Source organism: Coenobita brevimanus, chromosome 103 (genome assembly GCF_032717465.1).
Source record: "Coenobita brevimanus isolate Jiangsu-jjx chromosome 103, ASM3271746v2, whole genome shotgun sequence".
NCBI lineage: Eukaryota > Metazoa > Arthropoda > Malacostraca > Decapoda > Coenobitidae > Coenobita > Coenobita brevimanus.
Window position 1 is genome coordinate 33,032,473 of NC_137056.1, and position 15,062 is coordinate 33,047,534.

The window sequence follows — 15,062 nt, forward strand, 5'->3', positions numbered from 1 at the left end:
CTTCCTACCTCCCCTCCATTACCCTCTCCTCTCGCCTGCCCGGCCACACTGCGCTAAGGAAATCTTCACCGGAATTTCCACTGATTTCATCCATTGAAATAAGCCCTATGCCCTATTCTTATACCAAATAATATATACAAAAAAGAAATAAGTTAAGTGATAGTGCCATACACCTGGAATTGGCTAATTATCACCTGACAGCACCTCACGTGCACTCGTTCGCTAATTTTCCCTGTTTATTTCCCCTTGAAATATGCCCTATGACCTGTTCTCATAATAAAAATACATATGAAAACGGAAGGGAGAATCCTAAGTGATATTTACATTCACCTGGAACTACCTAATTTATTATGTATTGTCTAGATTTCCTGCCAATCATTTCATAGCATATATATTAGCAGCTATCACCATGCTGACACTTGCACTCCCCCTAGGCCACCACAGCATTCAGTTTTACTGTCGTCTTTCAAGGTGAAACCATCGGCCCGGATTCGCAAGGCCTGTCCAATTCCGTCGCTTTTTAGCCCCATGCAAAGGGCCCTGTGACCTCTATCCCTACTAAACCTCGTGTGAAAAGGGGTAAAGGGCTAAATGACTGCTGTGGAACATGAACTGGCTAATTTATCAATGAAAATGATGGACAGTGACTACGATCTTTCTGGTGACTAAAACAGTGCAAGTGGAAATGTAAATAATGTGTAAATAATGTGGTAAAACAGCATAGCGAAAGCAATGAATGTAAATATAAGTGAACAGTGGAAAATAGTTTTATTAGTTACTGCAAGTGACAGTGCATAACTCAGTGTAAATAAAATAGAAATGTAAATAATGTAAATAAAATTGAGAATGTAAATAGAAATGCAAATGTGTAGTAATATAAGAATACGAGTATATATACGAGTACTAGGAGTAATGGAAGTGAAAGTTTCCACTCTCCTAGCATGTATGAATACTATGAGTTATGAAAGTGGGAAGTGAAAGTGACAGATTCGTTCTCAACGTTAGTATACAGGACAAGAAAGTGAATGCTACGTATTTTTACTGAAAGAGAAATTGAATGCCTACAGTGACAATAAAACTACTATTAGTGAAGGGAAACTTATGGATAAAGGAGTGACTGCAGATATATATAAGTGTTATATAGTAATAGAAATATAAAAGTGTGAGTGTTTTTATGATTAACAAATGACAGAATACCAGCGGCAAATGAGTGCAAATGGGAAGCTGGTATGCGCTCGTAATTTTCATTGCTTTTTCAGTGTTTTTTTTTTTTTTTTTTTTGGAGTATGGATTCCAAACTATTTGAAAATCTTAGAATTCTGTTTCTAGTGATAATATCAGGCTGTGGTAATCATATTACTGGGTGTTGGGAAGTGTAAAGTGGAGAACTTCGTTACCCAACTTCAAAAGTCTCCACAAGTCCTACGGTACTCGACGAAGGCTCAACAAACATCCCAGGAGAAAGCTAAAGGTATGTGACATGCATATATAATTATAATATTCTAGGACTAATAACTGATTTTGGGCAAATATTTTTACGAAGTCTGTCGGAGCGTGAATATCCTAGTGGGACACGCAAGTCGAGCCAAAACAACCCTGCGGTTTAGGGGTTAAACTGATCATTATTTACTCTCTAATTTCTATAGTTTCTGATCTCGAACAGCCTACACCTTATCAGTAAAATATGCTCAGTCTTCCATAACCAATTTCTAACTACTAAAATGAGAGTCTATTCTCTAAAGCCAACATCCATACTCCAGAGCAATGTCCAGCTTTTCAATCGACCTCTGGTTTCTAATATCAGTATCACATCTGTAGAGTCAGTCTCAATATCTTTAGTTAATTTGTAACTTTTTACACAGTCTCTGATTTGCAAAATTAACCTTAAATCTCAAAATTCATTCCTGAATCTCCAAAGCAATCCCTAATCTCAAAAGCAAGCCCTAACTCTAAAATCACTCTTCCACTTCAAAAGCTAGTTGCTAATTGCTGTATACAGTCACTAGCACCTATAAATATATATATATATTTTTTTTACTAGCGCAACCCATTAATATATGTAACCTAGATCTCATCCTTAAAGGCAACCTTCTGGTACAGGGAATATCAATAGAATAAATGACGGTAGTTTTAACTATTTCAATTCGCTGGCTCAAGGAATCAGGGATAAACACACACACACACACACACACACACACACACATATATATATATATATATATATATATATATATATATATATATATATATATATATATATATATATATGGTGAAATATTACATAGTGTCCCCGTGAATGCTCAATCCCCCCACACCAGAGCTCCAGTGTAGTGCCCCCGGAAATTCACCGACACCCCCACAAGGACCCCATGGAGGAGCAGCAGCAGCACACCAAGACTCGGTGCGACAACGGCACAAGCCAGCCCAGGTCGTACGCCCCTATGACCCGGAGCCACTTCGCCGTTGCCATAGCAGGAATCCAGCCCTACCTTCCGGGCGAGGTTCCGCCCATCCATCTCAGGGTGGAGCTGTCTGTCCGGCTCTGATCAGCGCCCCTCAGGAGTTGGCCTGTAGTCACTCCTGCCTTCTACAGGAGTGTGCCAGTAGCCTCTTTGAATATGACTTCCCTCTTGGGATTGCCTGTAGCCGCCCGCTCCTCGTAAAGGAATTGGTCCAGCACTGACCTGAGGGTAATCAGGAGATGGCCGGTAGCCGCTCCCACCTTCGTCAGAAGATGTCCTTCTGGAGATGGCTGGTAGCCACTCCACACTCCCCTCCTGAAGGAGATGGCCGGTAGCCGCTCCCACTTTTGTCAGACGGCTGGTAGCTGCTCAGAAGGCATTGCCCCTGAGTCGGCCTGTAGCCGCTCCCCGCTCCTCCTACAGGAGTCGGCCTGTAGCCGTTCCCACCTTCGTCAGATGGCCAGTAGCCGCTCCGAAAGTGTTGTCACCGAGTCGGCCTGTAGCCGCTCCCCACCCCTCCTGCAGGAGTCAGCCTGTAGCCGCTCCCCACCACTCCTGCAGGAGTCGGCCTGTAGCCGCTCCCACCTTCGTCAGATGGCCGGTAGCTGCTCCGAAGGTGTTGCCCCCGAGTCGGCCTGTGGCCGCCTCCCAACACCAGCAAAGGAGATGGCCTGCAAAGTCACTCCCACCTTCGTCTGCCCAGACGGCCTGTAGCCACTCCTGGAAGGTGCTGCCTTCGAGTCGGCCTGTGGCCGCTCCCCACCCCTCCTGCAGGAGTCGGCCTGTAGCTGCTCCTCACCTTCGTCAGATGGCCAGTAGCCGCTCCAAAGGTGTCCTGAGGTGTGTTGGTTCCCATTCCCCCTGTCAGGCCATGGCCAGTAGCTGGGCCTTGGTGCCTTAAGGTCGCGCCCCTGGGAAGCCCGGCCCCATGGCCGGGAACCAGGAGAGAGCAGTCCTGCCGCCCCAGCCCTCGAGACGAGTGTCCTGTCCCCCGACACGCAATGGACGTGGGAGAGTACTGGAGAGGCCCTATTGTCTCCCCTGGCCTCTGCTCCCTACGCCTGGCCCTGGAGAAAACTCACCTGATGGACCCTGACGCAGACCGGAGCCACAGCCCCTCCCTGACGGCGCCGCCTGACTCTGGAGGAATCCAGGCCCTTCCCAGAACTCCCGGGCAGGACCTTCCTACGCCCCAACAATGGAGGACCTCCAAATCCGGCTGAGACCTGAGCGCAAAGTTCAGGGAATTATTCGACCCCAGTCTAGGGAGCCATACTCAAGTTCCCAGCCCGGAGGGTGGGCCCCTTTGCCACCTGCAGCCCCGGACGAGAGAAGATGCCCTTGTGCGCCATACCGTGCTCTCTTGGCATGCCCTCCCCTGGCAGTGCCCCTGCCCTGGCCAAACTGTCGCCGGCGTGTCTCCCCACCGCACCCACCCCCAGTAACTTGTGAGACAGGGAATTTGCCCTAAGTACAGTGGAACAATGACAAGGTGGTAGTGTTCTCTCTTAGAACCAGGCCTAGAGTTTACGTGACAGGGAAGCTAAGAGGCCTAAAATACAAAAGGGCTGAATAGTGAGCAATCCCTGGCAGAGCCCAAGTGATAGTGCATAAGACTCATGTACGACTCCCTCCACATTATCCTCAGTATAACAACAAAGCCGTGGAACTCGGATTAGTAATTTATCTAAACGTCCCTTGCTCCTAGAAAATAACAGATTGAACACGCTATCAATACCCTCCACTTCATATTACTATAAACATAATTAGACCCCAGTGCTATACACCCTCCCTTAGTGAGCTTTACCTTAAACTCTCCTTCCCCTCCCCCACACGTGCCACCACCTTGGATCGTATTCTGATAATCAACAAATAACCCTTTGTGAGAGGAATACTTGGAAACTAGCGTAGAAGTGAGACGTATACAGACAGAGTCCTGAGTCATAAAGAAGATATCATCATAATGAATGATATCATTAGAGAGTGTAGAAGGGGAATATAATCATGTAACATTAATTATTATATTGAATGGGCTCAGTGGAAATTGTTTCAAACATCTTCATTCAGAACAGTCTCTCCTGAATTGAATAAAGTTTGAAATTAGCCAGAACTACACAGTATTTAAAAATACGTCACTGTTGGAGGGGTTAGGGACTGTTGTAGCTGCTCTTCTTAGGGAGTTGTTACCTGTTGGGAGATTTTTTAAAAGCTGTTTTATACAGTATGGTAATTTTGGTTTTACTCTTTCAGTTTGGCCAGGTATGACTTGGTGGTGACATCTTATCAAATTGTTTTAAAAGAAGCCTTTCCAAACAACAGGGAGAAAATTCAGATTAAGGGCAAGGATGCTGTGCCAAAGGTAATACTTTTCATAACTACTGATATTTTTGTATTCTCATAAATTTTTATTGGCTAGTCCTGTACCAACTGAAAGTCTCTGCTGACTGTTAATATTTTAGATCACAAGCTATTATTCCAATTTACAATGTAGACCAAATTCAAAACAGTTTGTTATCGTCTTCACCAGTTTGCAGTAACATTCTTTTCATGTATGTGTATCATTTTAATCTTTTGGGTGTGTAGGCTATCCAAAAATATGGATACAGTATTTGTTGTTTAGCTATAGTCGTTGTTACTTAACCCTGGTCTGCGTTGCTGAGCAGACTTGTTGACTACAGGTAAGCAACTTCCCCTGTGGGGTTGTCCCCAGAGTTCTTTTCGCTCTTGACGTTGCGTCATCATCTTAGTGTAGAAGGTAGTAGTACTAGTAGTTGTTCCCTTGGCAGTCTGCCTGAACAGCCCTGACTCCCTAAGGAAGACCATGGCTGAGACCGGACTTTCCCAAAGATCTCTCAGGGAGTGTATGTTGTGCTGTTGGTGTAGGCGATTGTGTGCAATGAGTCCTCCATAATGTGCTTAATAATATGGGATGCTGTGTTGCATCCTGGACAGGCATCAGCGACTGCGTCATCCAGCTTCATCTGATAACTCAAGAGGGCTGGATGATGCCCACATCTCAGCCTGGCCAGGTGGACCCTGTCCTCACGAGAGAGGTAGGGTTCAGAAGGGTGGATATCAGGAGGCAGTGCATGCAGCTGTGTGTTGTCTTTGAGTGACTGAATGGAGCGGTGAATGATTTGAGTGTGGATATGCTTTTGGTGGCTGGTTTGAGGTGGACGAGGGGTGGAGAGATGGCACTATTTGTGTATGATATCGTGTGTTGGGTGTTGTTTTGAAGTTCCTTGGTGTCTGTGGATGTGTTGCCATGTAGTGTAGTGGATGCTGTGGGTTTGTGGAGGCTGCGACAGGAATTTGTGTGCCTCTTGTGTCTAGATAATCCTTGACTTTGAGGCCTTTGGTTTCTTGGTGTAGGTGGTCTGTGGGTGTAGTAGCTGTGCAGCCTGTGATTATTTTTAGGGCCTTGTTCTGTATGGTCTGTAGGGTGTTGTGGTGCATTTCAGTGATGTTTGAAACCCAACCAGGGCTTGCATAATTCATCACTGAATGTATATATTGTTTGTATACTGTGGTTTCTTTGTTGTGTCTGAATGTTGCATGGGTAAGTTACCTTTGGGCGTTGAGTGGTGGTGTTAATTTATTTATAATGTTTGTGATGTGTTGTTTAAATGACTTTGATGTATTGTATGTTACAACAAGGATTTTGTGTGTGTATGTGTGTGTGTGTGTGTGTGTGTGTGTTCTTATGTAATTATTCTTACCTGATTGTATCTTTACAGGAATGAGTCAAGCTCTTACTGTCCCTTGTCTTAAACCATTTTCTTCATACATCTTAAATTTATGAATTGTTTTGGCACATTTTATTTAATTCTGTAGTGCATTCCACTGAGGCGTTTTGTCTGCGGCCACCCTTTGCGGGATTAGGGCGTCGGGCTATAGATAGATAGATAGATAGATTCCACTGATCAATTGCCCTATTTGGGAAACTAAATTTCTTTATGTCTTTATCGCCCCTCTTTTTATGCAGTTTTTTGCAGTGTCCTCTTGCTGATGCTTCCCCATAGGTTATATACTCCTTTATGTCTATTTTCTCCTTCCCTGATATGCATTTATATAACATAATCATGTCTCCTCATTTCCTTCTCTCCTGTAGTGTTGGCAGATTCAATTTTTCTGGTCTTTCTTCATAGCTTAGGTCCATTAAGCTTGGTACCCATCTTGTAGTGGCCCTTTGAACGTTTTCAGTCTTATCTGTGTGTGTTTTGAGATGAAGATTCCAGACTACTGATGCATACTGCAGGGTTGGTCTGATGAATGATGTTATTATCTTTTTCAGCATGTCTTCATTTATGTATGTGAATGCTATTCTCATATTTGCAAGCAGTGTATACATGTTCCGTACCTTCTCACTGATGTGGTCAGCCAGAGATAGTATGTTGTTGATAATCACACCTAGGTCCTCTCATTCTGATATGTGTAGGGTTTTAATTTCAAAATGCTCTTTTCCCACTTTTACCAAACTTGATTACATGACACTTGTCCACATTGAATTCCATTAACCATGTATTACTCCATTCATGAAGTTTATTAATTCTTCTTATAGCTCTTTACAAGAGTCTGTGTTAATAATTCTCCTTTGTGTTTTTGCATTATCAGCAAACATATTTAGAGAGCATTCATTTCCAGTGTTACTATCCATGTCATTTATATACGCTAAAAACATAATTGGTGCCAGCACCGAGCCCTGTCGAACTTTGCTAGTCACTTCCCTCTATGATGAGTAATTTCCCCTTGGTACTCTTCTCATTTCCCTTTTTCTGAGAAAATCTTGCATTGAATAGTACAGTTTGCCCCGGATTCCTCCTTGCTGGTACAGTTTCTATAGAAGTCTTTGGTGTGGTACTCTGTCATATTTTTTCTTGAAATCTAGATAGATACTGTCCACCCACCCTTCTCTTTTCTGAAATGTTTCTGCAACTCAGTCATAGTAGGTTAATATATTAGTAACACATGATTTTCCCTTTCTGAAACCAATTTGCCTTTCTGTTATCATGCTGTGTTCTTCTAGATGGTTTACCCAAACTTTTCTTATCAGCTTTTCCAGTATCTTACTTACAACACTGGTTAGTGGTACAGGTCAGTAGTTGAGTGGATTTTGTCTGTTCCCATTCTTGAATAAGGGAACAATGTTTGCTTTCTTCCAAATATCAGGTAGCATACCTTGACTCAAGGATTCTTTGAATATTAAAGATAATGGTCTACTAAGCCGACTCCGTGCCTTCTTTACTTCAGCACAGTTGTTGGCTTTATACACGGGTTTTGTTCACCCCAGTTTAGAGTACAGCTCTCATGTGGGGAGGCTCCCCATGTACAGCTCTTCTCAATAGGGTGAAGTCAAAGGCTATTCGTCTCAACAACTCTCCTCCTCTTTCTTCAACCTTTGTCTCTTCATGGCACTGTTGCCTGTTTATCTCTTTTCTGTCGCTGCTTTAATGGTCACTGCTCGTCTTAACTGTCTGCTTGCATCCCTCCACCTCTACGACGGGCGCATAGCACCTGTCTAGCAACAAACTCCCATCCCTTTGCTGTCCAACTTTCTAATGCAAGAGTTAACCGTTGCTCTCAGTCCTTCATTTATGCAACAAGTCAACTCTGGAACTGTCTTCCTCTGTCTGTATTTCCTACTTCCTATGATTTCCAGTCTTTCAAATGCAGTGTGAACAGGCATCTCAAAATGAATGGGTCTTGAATTTGGCTCTCTTTTGTATTGTTTTTGTTTTTTTCTTGGAAGGAACATTCATGCAGGCTCAGCCTTTGGTTCTGTCTTCTTGGCATTAAAAAAAAAAGGAAAAAAAAAAAAAAAAAAAAGTTAGCTCCTTTGCATGTTCATGTAGCACCCAACATGAAATTTTGTCAGGACCATTTGCTTTTCCATTGTCTAATTTACATAACTCCTCTTGTATTTCTTTTTCTGATATTTGTATATCTGGTAATGTGTTTGGGCATGCATGTTCCATGTCATCCCTCTCAAAATTATTTTCTGTAAACACATTTTTGGAAATTCTTATTTAGTGCTTCACAAATATCTTTCTCTTGTGTATAGATGATCCCATCATCCGTAATGGATTGTATTTCATCTTTAACTTTGGTTTTGCTTCAGATGTAGCTGTAAAACAGCTTCGTTTGATCACTACTTTTGTTTATGAAGTCTTCCTCAAACTATTTTTGGCTTTCCTTCCTTATTCTTGTATATTCGTTTCTTGCCTGTTTATGGTTGTTGTATAGCCTCTCACTATTGTGTCTTCTTTATCTATTCCACAACAAGTCTCTTTTTTTCTTTTGATTTTTTACATTCTTTGTTAAATAATTTCTATATTTTCATTTCTGCTTCTTTGTGCTGAGGGATGTAATTTTGGACTCCTCTTTCATAAAGTCCACGGAATTTTCTATATATAACATTTAAATCTTGTCCTGTAAGCTCTTTTTGCCAATCTGTTTCTAAGAAGCATTTCTGTGGGTCATGATAGTTGCCCTTTTTGTAGTTAAGGCTCTTTTTGTAACTTTCGTTACTGTTAGCCATGTCATGTGCAATCCTGAAGTTGCAATTTAATACTGCATGGTCACTTTTGCTGAGTGGAGGGTGATACATAGCATTGTCAGTATCATTTTCTTGCCTAGTAAATATGAGATCTAGAACTAATGGTATATCAAGTCCCCTTTTTCTGGTGCTTTCTTTTACAAGTTGCATTAGGAAAAACTCCTGCACAAGGTCCAGGAACTTTTGGTCCCAACAGCTTTTCTTGCTCTTTATATCCAGAATATTCCAATTTATATTTGTATTGAAATCTCGTTGTTATAATTCTTTCAGATTTCTCCTCCATTCTATGTAGTAATGCTCTTAACCCTTTCACATATAGGGGTGCACGTATATTCTGGCTGTGGCGCGTAACTCTCGCTCAAGAGCTTTCAGAACAGTCGCTTAGAGATATTTTACTTTTAACGCTCGAAGGAAAGTTACTATTCATCATAGAAAAGCCAATTTGGTCTCATTTTGATGATGATGAGTTTTGCTCTGTTATACATTGCTCAAAATGACAATATATACAAAATAAAGTGCAAAAAAAGTGAGTAGAAGTTAGCTGACATGTTAAAGTTTTACACTTTCCTTTTAAAAAATATTTTGGAAAAAAGAAATATATATATTAAAGAAATAATAATATTTTTTTGCTTCAGTACATAGCAGAATAAATTTCCTTTCCAATAATGCATTATTTGTTGTATTTTCTTCAATACTAACGCCATATAAATACGAGAGAAAAAGGAGCATAAGTGTTCGGCTAGAGGTCAAGAGGGGTACATCCAACCTGTGAGGAACCTCACACAACACTGAGCAGAGCAAAACAAGTGAGCACGCACGCACCAGCTGTGGCAGGCTTAGCTCCACTCACTTTTGCCCGTCATCCAACAAAAATGACGACTCCCTAATTTCTTTAGAGATTACATCGGATGATGGGCAAAGTCGTCGTACTGACATCAGAGGTTGACAAACAAATGATGGGCCAGCCCTTCTTGGATATGTGAGTGGGTTAAACTTTGAATTGTACTCTTTGCCAGGTCTTCATATTTGCCTTTTTTCCAAGTGTTTGATCTGGGTGGCATGTATAAATTTGCCACAGTTACTTTCCTTTCAGATTTATTAATCTCTGCTGCAATCAGTTCTACTTGTGAGGGTATATCTAGTTCTGTTTCTTTGACTTGCAGATTTTTCTTTGTTAATATTATAATTCTTCGTCCTTTATTTAAGTTCCTATCTCTTCTCCATGTATTGTATTCCTCTAGGTTTAGGGTATCATATGATATCCTTGGTGTTAATTTTGTTTCAGTTAGGCAAATAATATGTGGTTCCTTTTCTTTGATATAATCATTCGTCTCTTATAGTTTAGATACCATTCCATCTACATTAGAGTACATCAACTTTATCATCTTGTTTACATACTTGTCATGACTTAAGTATACTACCTTCCTCCATTTTATTTACCACTCTCATACCTGCAATCAAATTACTTTGTAAAAAAAAATGTGTTCTTCTCTTCCTCTGCTCTTCCATCGTTCTCTGTTTTTGCCTTCTCCATCTTCTGTTTTAGTAATCCCAGTTCCTCTTGAGTTAGGCATCTTTTTATTCATGCATTTTTGAAATCTTCTTTTTCCATAAGTTTGTTTGCATTTTTTAGTATCTCCTCTAGTGTTTACACTCTGGAGGGTTACTTTCAGGGGCCTTGACTTATTTCTCTCATATTCCCCTAGCCTTTTGTGTTCGTCTATGTTTTTACTACAGATTTTCCCTGATACTTCCTTCAGTATGCTCATTACATATGCCATCTCCTTTTTGTCTCACGAGATCATGTTTTTTATTTCTTCCTTCTCTATACCAGTGATTACTATAGATTTGTTAACATATGCTGAATCTCTGACCAATTTTTGATTGTTTTGGATTATTTTCTTCACTTCCTTTTTAATGGTCTTTTCTTCGACTCTTGTTTCTTTCTTTACTTTCACCATTTCAGCATACGTGGTTTCCACATCATTTTTGTAGCTTTGCATCACTTCATTCACCTGGGTATCTTCTCCTCAGTATCACTGCTATGATCTATCACAGTGCTTGCCTGCCATATTGTCTCTGTATCATTTCTGAACTTTCCCATAATACTATCGTGATTGACAACTGCTCTTGCCATTTCACTAATCTCCTTCTAAGAGAGCCCACCTCAACTGATATTGCATCTGTTGTTGTGTCTTTCTTATTAACTTCCTCTGCTAATTTTTCATCTTCCTCCATCTGCATGTGCAATTGCTTCTTAATTTCATCCATTTCACCCTGAAATACCTCCTCTAAGCTGTTTACCCATTCTACCAGCTTATTGGACGTCTCCATTTCAACCAGTTCGTGGTAGAAATCATCATCCTGCTTTCTACCTTTACCTCTTTTCTTAACTCCTTCCAAACTTGCTTTACTAAAGTTGGTGGTCATCTTATGGTACTAAGAGAAAGATTCTACTTACAGTTTTGCATTCCTGTATGCCGCAGACCAAACAGTTTATTTAGCTTGCTCAGCGCATTCCTGCACTACTTTGTTGTATTCTGTTATTTGAACAACATTTTTACTTAAACTTCCTCTTTTATATTAGAACACCATTTAGTTTAACCTAGTACAGAGCTTGACTCATATAAAGATACTAGAGTAAATCCTCGTTTTTTGCTGCTTGGATGTTCCGCCAGAACCTCGCGAACTGTGAAATGTCGAAGCATGAAGTTAAGAATCAATGGAAAAAATAGAGGAGCATTCCAGTAGGACACGTACCTACCCTATCAGAAAGTACTAGAACACCAAACAGGCCCTACCCAAAATTAAATGAAGAGTGTTTGCTACTACTAAAACAGCATAACACAATAAACATGTACCTGAAAAGACATTAAAACTGTTATAAAGAGCTGCAACACCAAAAATCCCTACCAGAAATAAAGTGAAGACTGGCTTGAGTGGCAAGTGAAGGTGTGTTAAGAGTGAATGGGCTAGTTCCCGATGACATTAACCAAGGAAAAGCTGCCACTTTTCACCAGATTATTTAATTTTCGACATCAGAGTAGGTCAACTAAACCCCGGTCATTTTATGTGCCTTCTTTGTCACTAAAAGGATGGGAGAAATTATAACAACATTATTTTACTCACTGCTACAAGGAAGAGAGGCTGTAATATAGTCAAATAGAATTAAAAATTGTTGGACTGAGTCTACCATCTCTGTATTGGGACAGTTAGTATTCTTTCCTTCCTTAGATATCGATAAGCTTTATTTTACGTCCATTTCAGGTATTTGTCCATCAGAACAAAAATAAATAGTGTTCCGAGAAACATGAAACTTTTCGTTGTTAAGAAATAGTAGCACGGCACAGCTGAAGATTGTATGTTATGATCACAAACAATAACAAACTCACGTGTGTCTACTGCCCAGCTGGACCTGCTGTGTATTCACGACACGGCTGAAGATCGTACATTACAATCATAAACAATAACAAACTCACGTGTGTCTACTGCCCCGCTGGACGTGCTTTATAAAGATCATGGAAAACTGTTGCATAGAAAAATGGACAGTGCCTAGATTGAGCATAGGTACGCATTGTCTGCTGAGTGTCGGCTGCCGGCTGGGAGCAACGAATTGTGGGGAAATTCGCGAATTGTGAGACAACTCAGTAACTTTTTTCTTGCGCGAAAAACGAGGCGTTGAAGTAAAATGCGTCCAAATACAAGATTTACTGTATTTAGGTATGGCTGCCATTTGTGGCCGAGCTTGGCCAAGCACGGAGTGATGTGTGGTATGTCCTGCCTCTCTTGCGTCTGAAGTGTGTGTGTGTGATTGTATGCGTGTTTGGTAAAGGATTGTTGTTTATGGTGAGGTGTGGAATGTACTGTGCAGTGCTTCATTATATGTTATGTTGTGTGGCCCTATTCTATAAGTGGGTCATGTGTCATATGTGATTCCACCTTACACTAATCTGTTCTGGTAGCCAAGGAGGGCTGGGTGATGATTTAAACCAAGCTACAGTATACAAGCAGACCCCTATATGCGATACCCCAAATAGCAAAGGGGGATAGAAATACCACCCTACCAGGCTACCCCGCCTAATGATAGCCAATCCCTGGTTTGATGATGATTTTTTTTTTTTTTTTTTTTTTTTTTTTTTTTTTTTGATGATATGTAATACTTAAATTTTGTGATTAGGTTGATTTATAAACTTTTTTTAGACTTGCAATAGATTAATGTGTTTTAGTCATAGATGGGGTGAATATTGACATTTCGGGGTACAGTTTACTAAGTTTGATTTTTTCCAGACTTATATATGATGAGTTTCAGATTGTATTTTTGGGTTTGGGTGAGTTATAAACTGCTTTTAGGCTTAGTTTAGCTTGATATAAAGCTATTTGGGGGTTTAGGTCAGCTAGAAACTTGTTTTTGGACTCATTTGTGTGGGTTTAGGACTTGGTTGGGGGGATACCCAAGGCTCAAACACACATCCCTGTACTTTACTTGTTAAATCTACCATGAGATACGATACCTCACCTATTGATGGTTTTTACTTAACCAATTGCATCATTAACCCCTAAACCGCGGGGTTGTTTTTGCCTGACTTGCGTGTCTCGCAGGCATATTCGTGCTCCGACAGACTCTCTAAAAATATTTGCCAAAAATCAGTTATTAGTCCTAGAATATTATAATTATATAAGCATATGGCACATACCTTCAGCTTTCTCCTGGGATGTTTGTTGAGCCTTTGTCGAGTAGCTTAGGACTTGTGGAGACCTTTGAAGTTGGGTAACAAAGTCTCCACTTTACACTTCCCGACAACCGTAATATGATTACCACAGCCTGATATTATCACTAGAAACACTATTCTATGATTCTTAAATAGTTTGGAATCCATACTCAAAAAAAAAAAAAAAAACTGTGAAAGCAATGAAAATTACGAACGCGTATGACCTTCCCTCTTGACATCGTTCGCCGCTGGTGTTTTGTCATTTATTATTCATAAAAACACTCACAGTTTATATTTCTATTACAATATCACACTTATATATATCTACAGTCTTTATCCATAAGTTTCCTTCAGTAATAGTAGTTTATTGTCACTGTAGGCATTCAATTTCTCTTTCAGTAAAATACATAGCATTCACTTTCTTGTCCTGTATACTAGCGTTGAGAGTGAATCTGTCACTTTCATTTTCACTTTCATAACTCATAGTATTCATACATGCTAGAGTGAAACTTTCACTTTCATTACTCCTAGTATATATACTCGTATTCTTATATTACTACTCACTTACATTTCTATTTACATTCTTTATTTTATTTACATTATTTACATTTCTATTTTATTCACATTGTGTTATGCAGTCACTTGCAGTAACTTGTAAAACTATTTTCCACTGTTCACTTATATTTACATTCATTGCTTTCACTTGCTGTTTACACATTATTTACATTTCCACTTGCACTGTTTTACTCACCAGATAGATCGTAGTCACTGTCTATCATTTTCATTGACAAATTAGCCAGTTCACATTCCCCAGTCACTTACCCCTTTACCTCTTTCCACACGAGGTTTAGTAGGGGGTAGAGGTCACAGGGCCCTTTGCATGGGGCTAAAAAGTGGCGTAATTGGGCAGGCGCGAATCCGACGTGCTTTCACCTTGAAAGTTGACAGTAAACTGAATACAGTGTGGTGGCCTGCCTGCCTAGGGGAAGTGCAATGCTGCCAATGTCAGCTGGGTGAAAGCTGCTAATATATACTCTATGAAATGATTGGCAGCAAATCTAGACAATACATAATAGGTTAGGTAGTTCCAGGTGAATGTAAATATCACTTAGGGTTCTCCCTTCCTTTCTTATATATATTTTTATTACGAGAATAAATTATACAGCATATTTCAAGGGGAATTAAACAGCAAAAATTAGCGAACGAGTGCACGTGAGGTGTTGTCAGGTGATAACTAGCCAATTCCAGGTGTATGACACTATCACTTACCTTATTTCTTTCTTGTATATATTATTTGGTATAAGAATAAGGCATAGGGCTTATTTCAATGGATGA

The 15,062-nt window shown here is 40.4% G+C and overlaps 1 protein-coding gene across 1 annotated transcript in view; it reads left to right on the forward strand.

The window, feature by feature from the left end:
* The window catches only part of LOC145415667 (uncharacterized), a 547,996-nt gene that overhangs the window by 295,254 nt on the left and 237,680 nt on the right, over window positions 1–15,062 (forward strand). Inside the window, exon 18 of the mRNA XM_080284883.1 lies at window positions 4,713–4,821. Coding sequence (XP_080141009.1) covers window positions 4,713–4,821 — 109 coding nt within the window. The remainder of the gene's footprint in view (window positions 1–4,712; window positions 4,822–15,062) is intronic.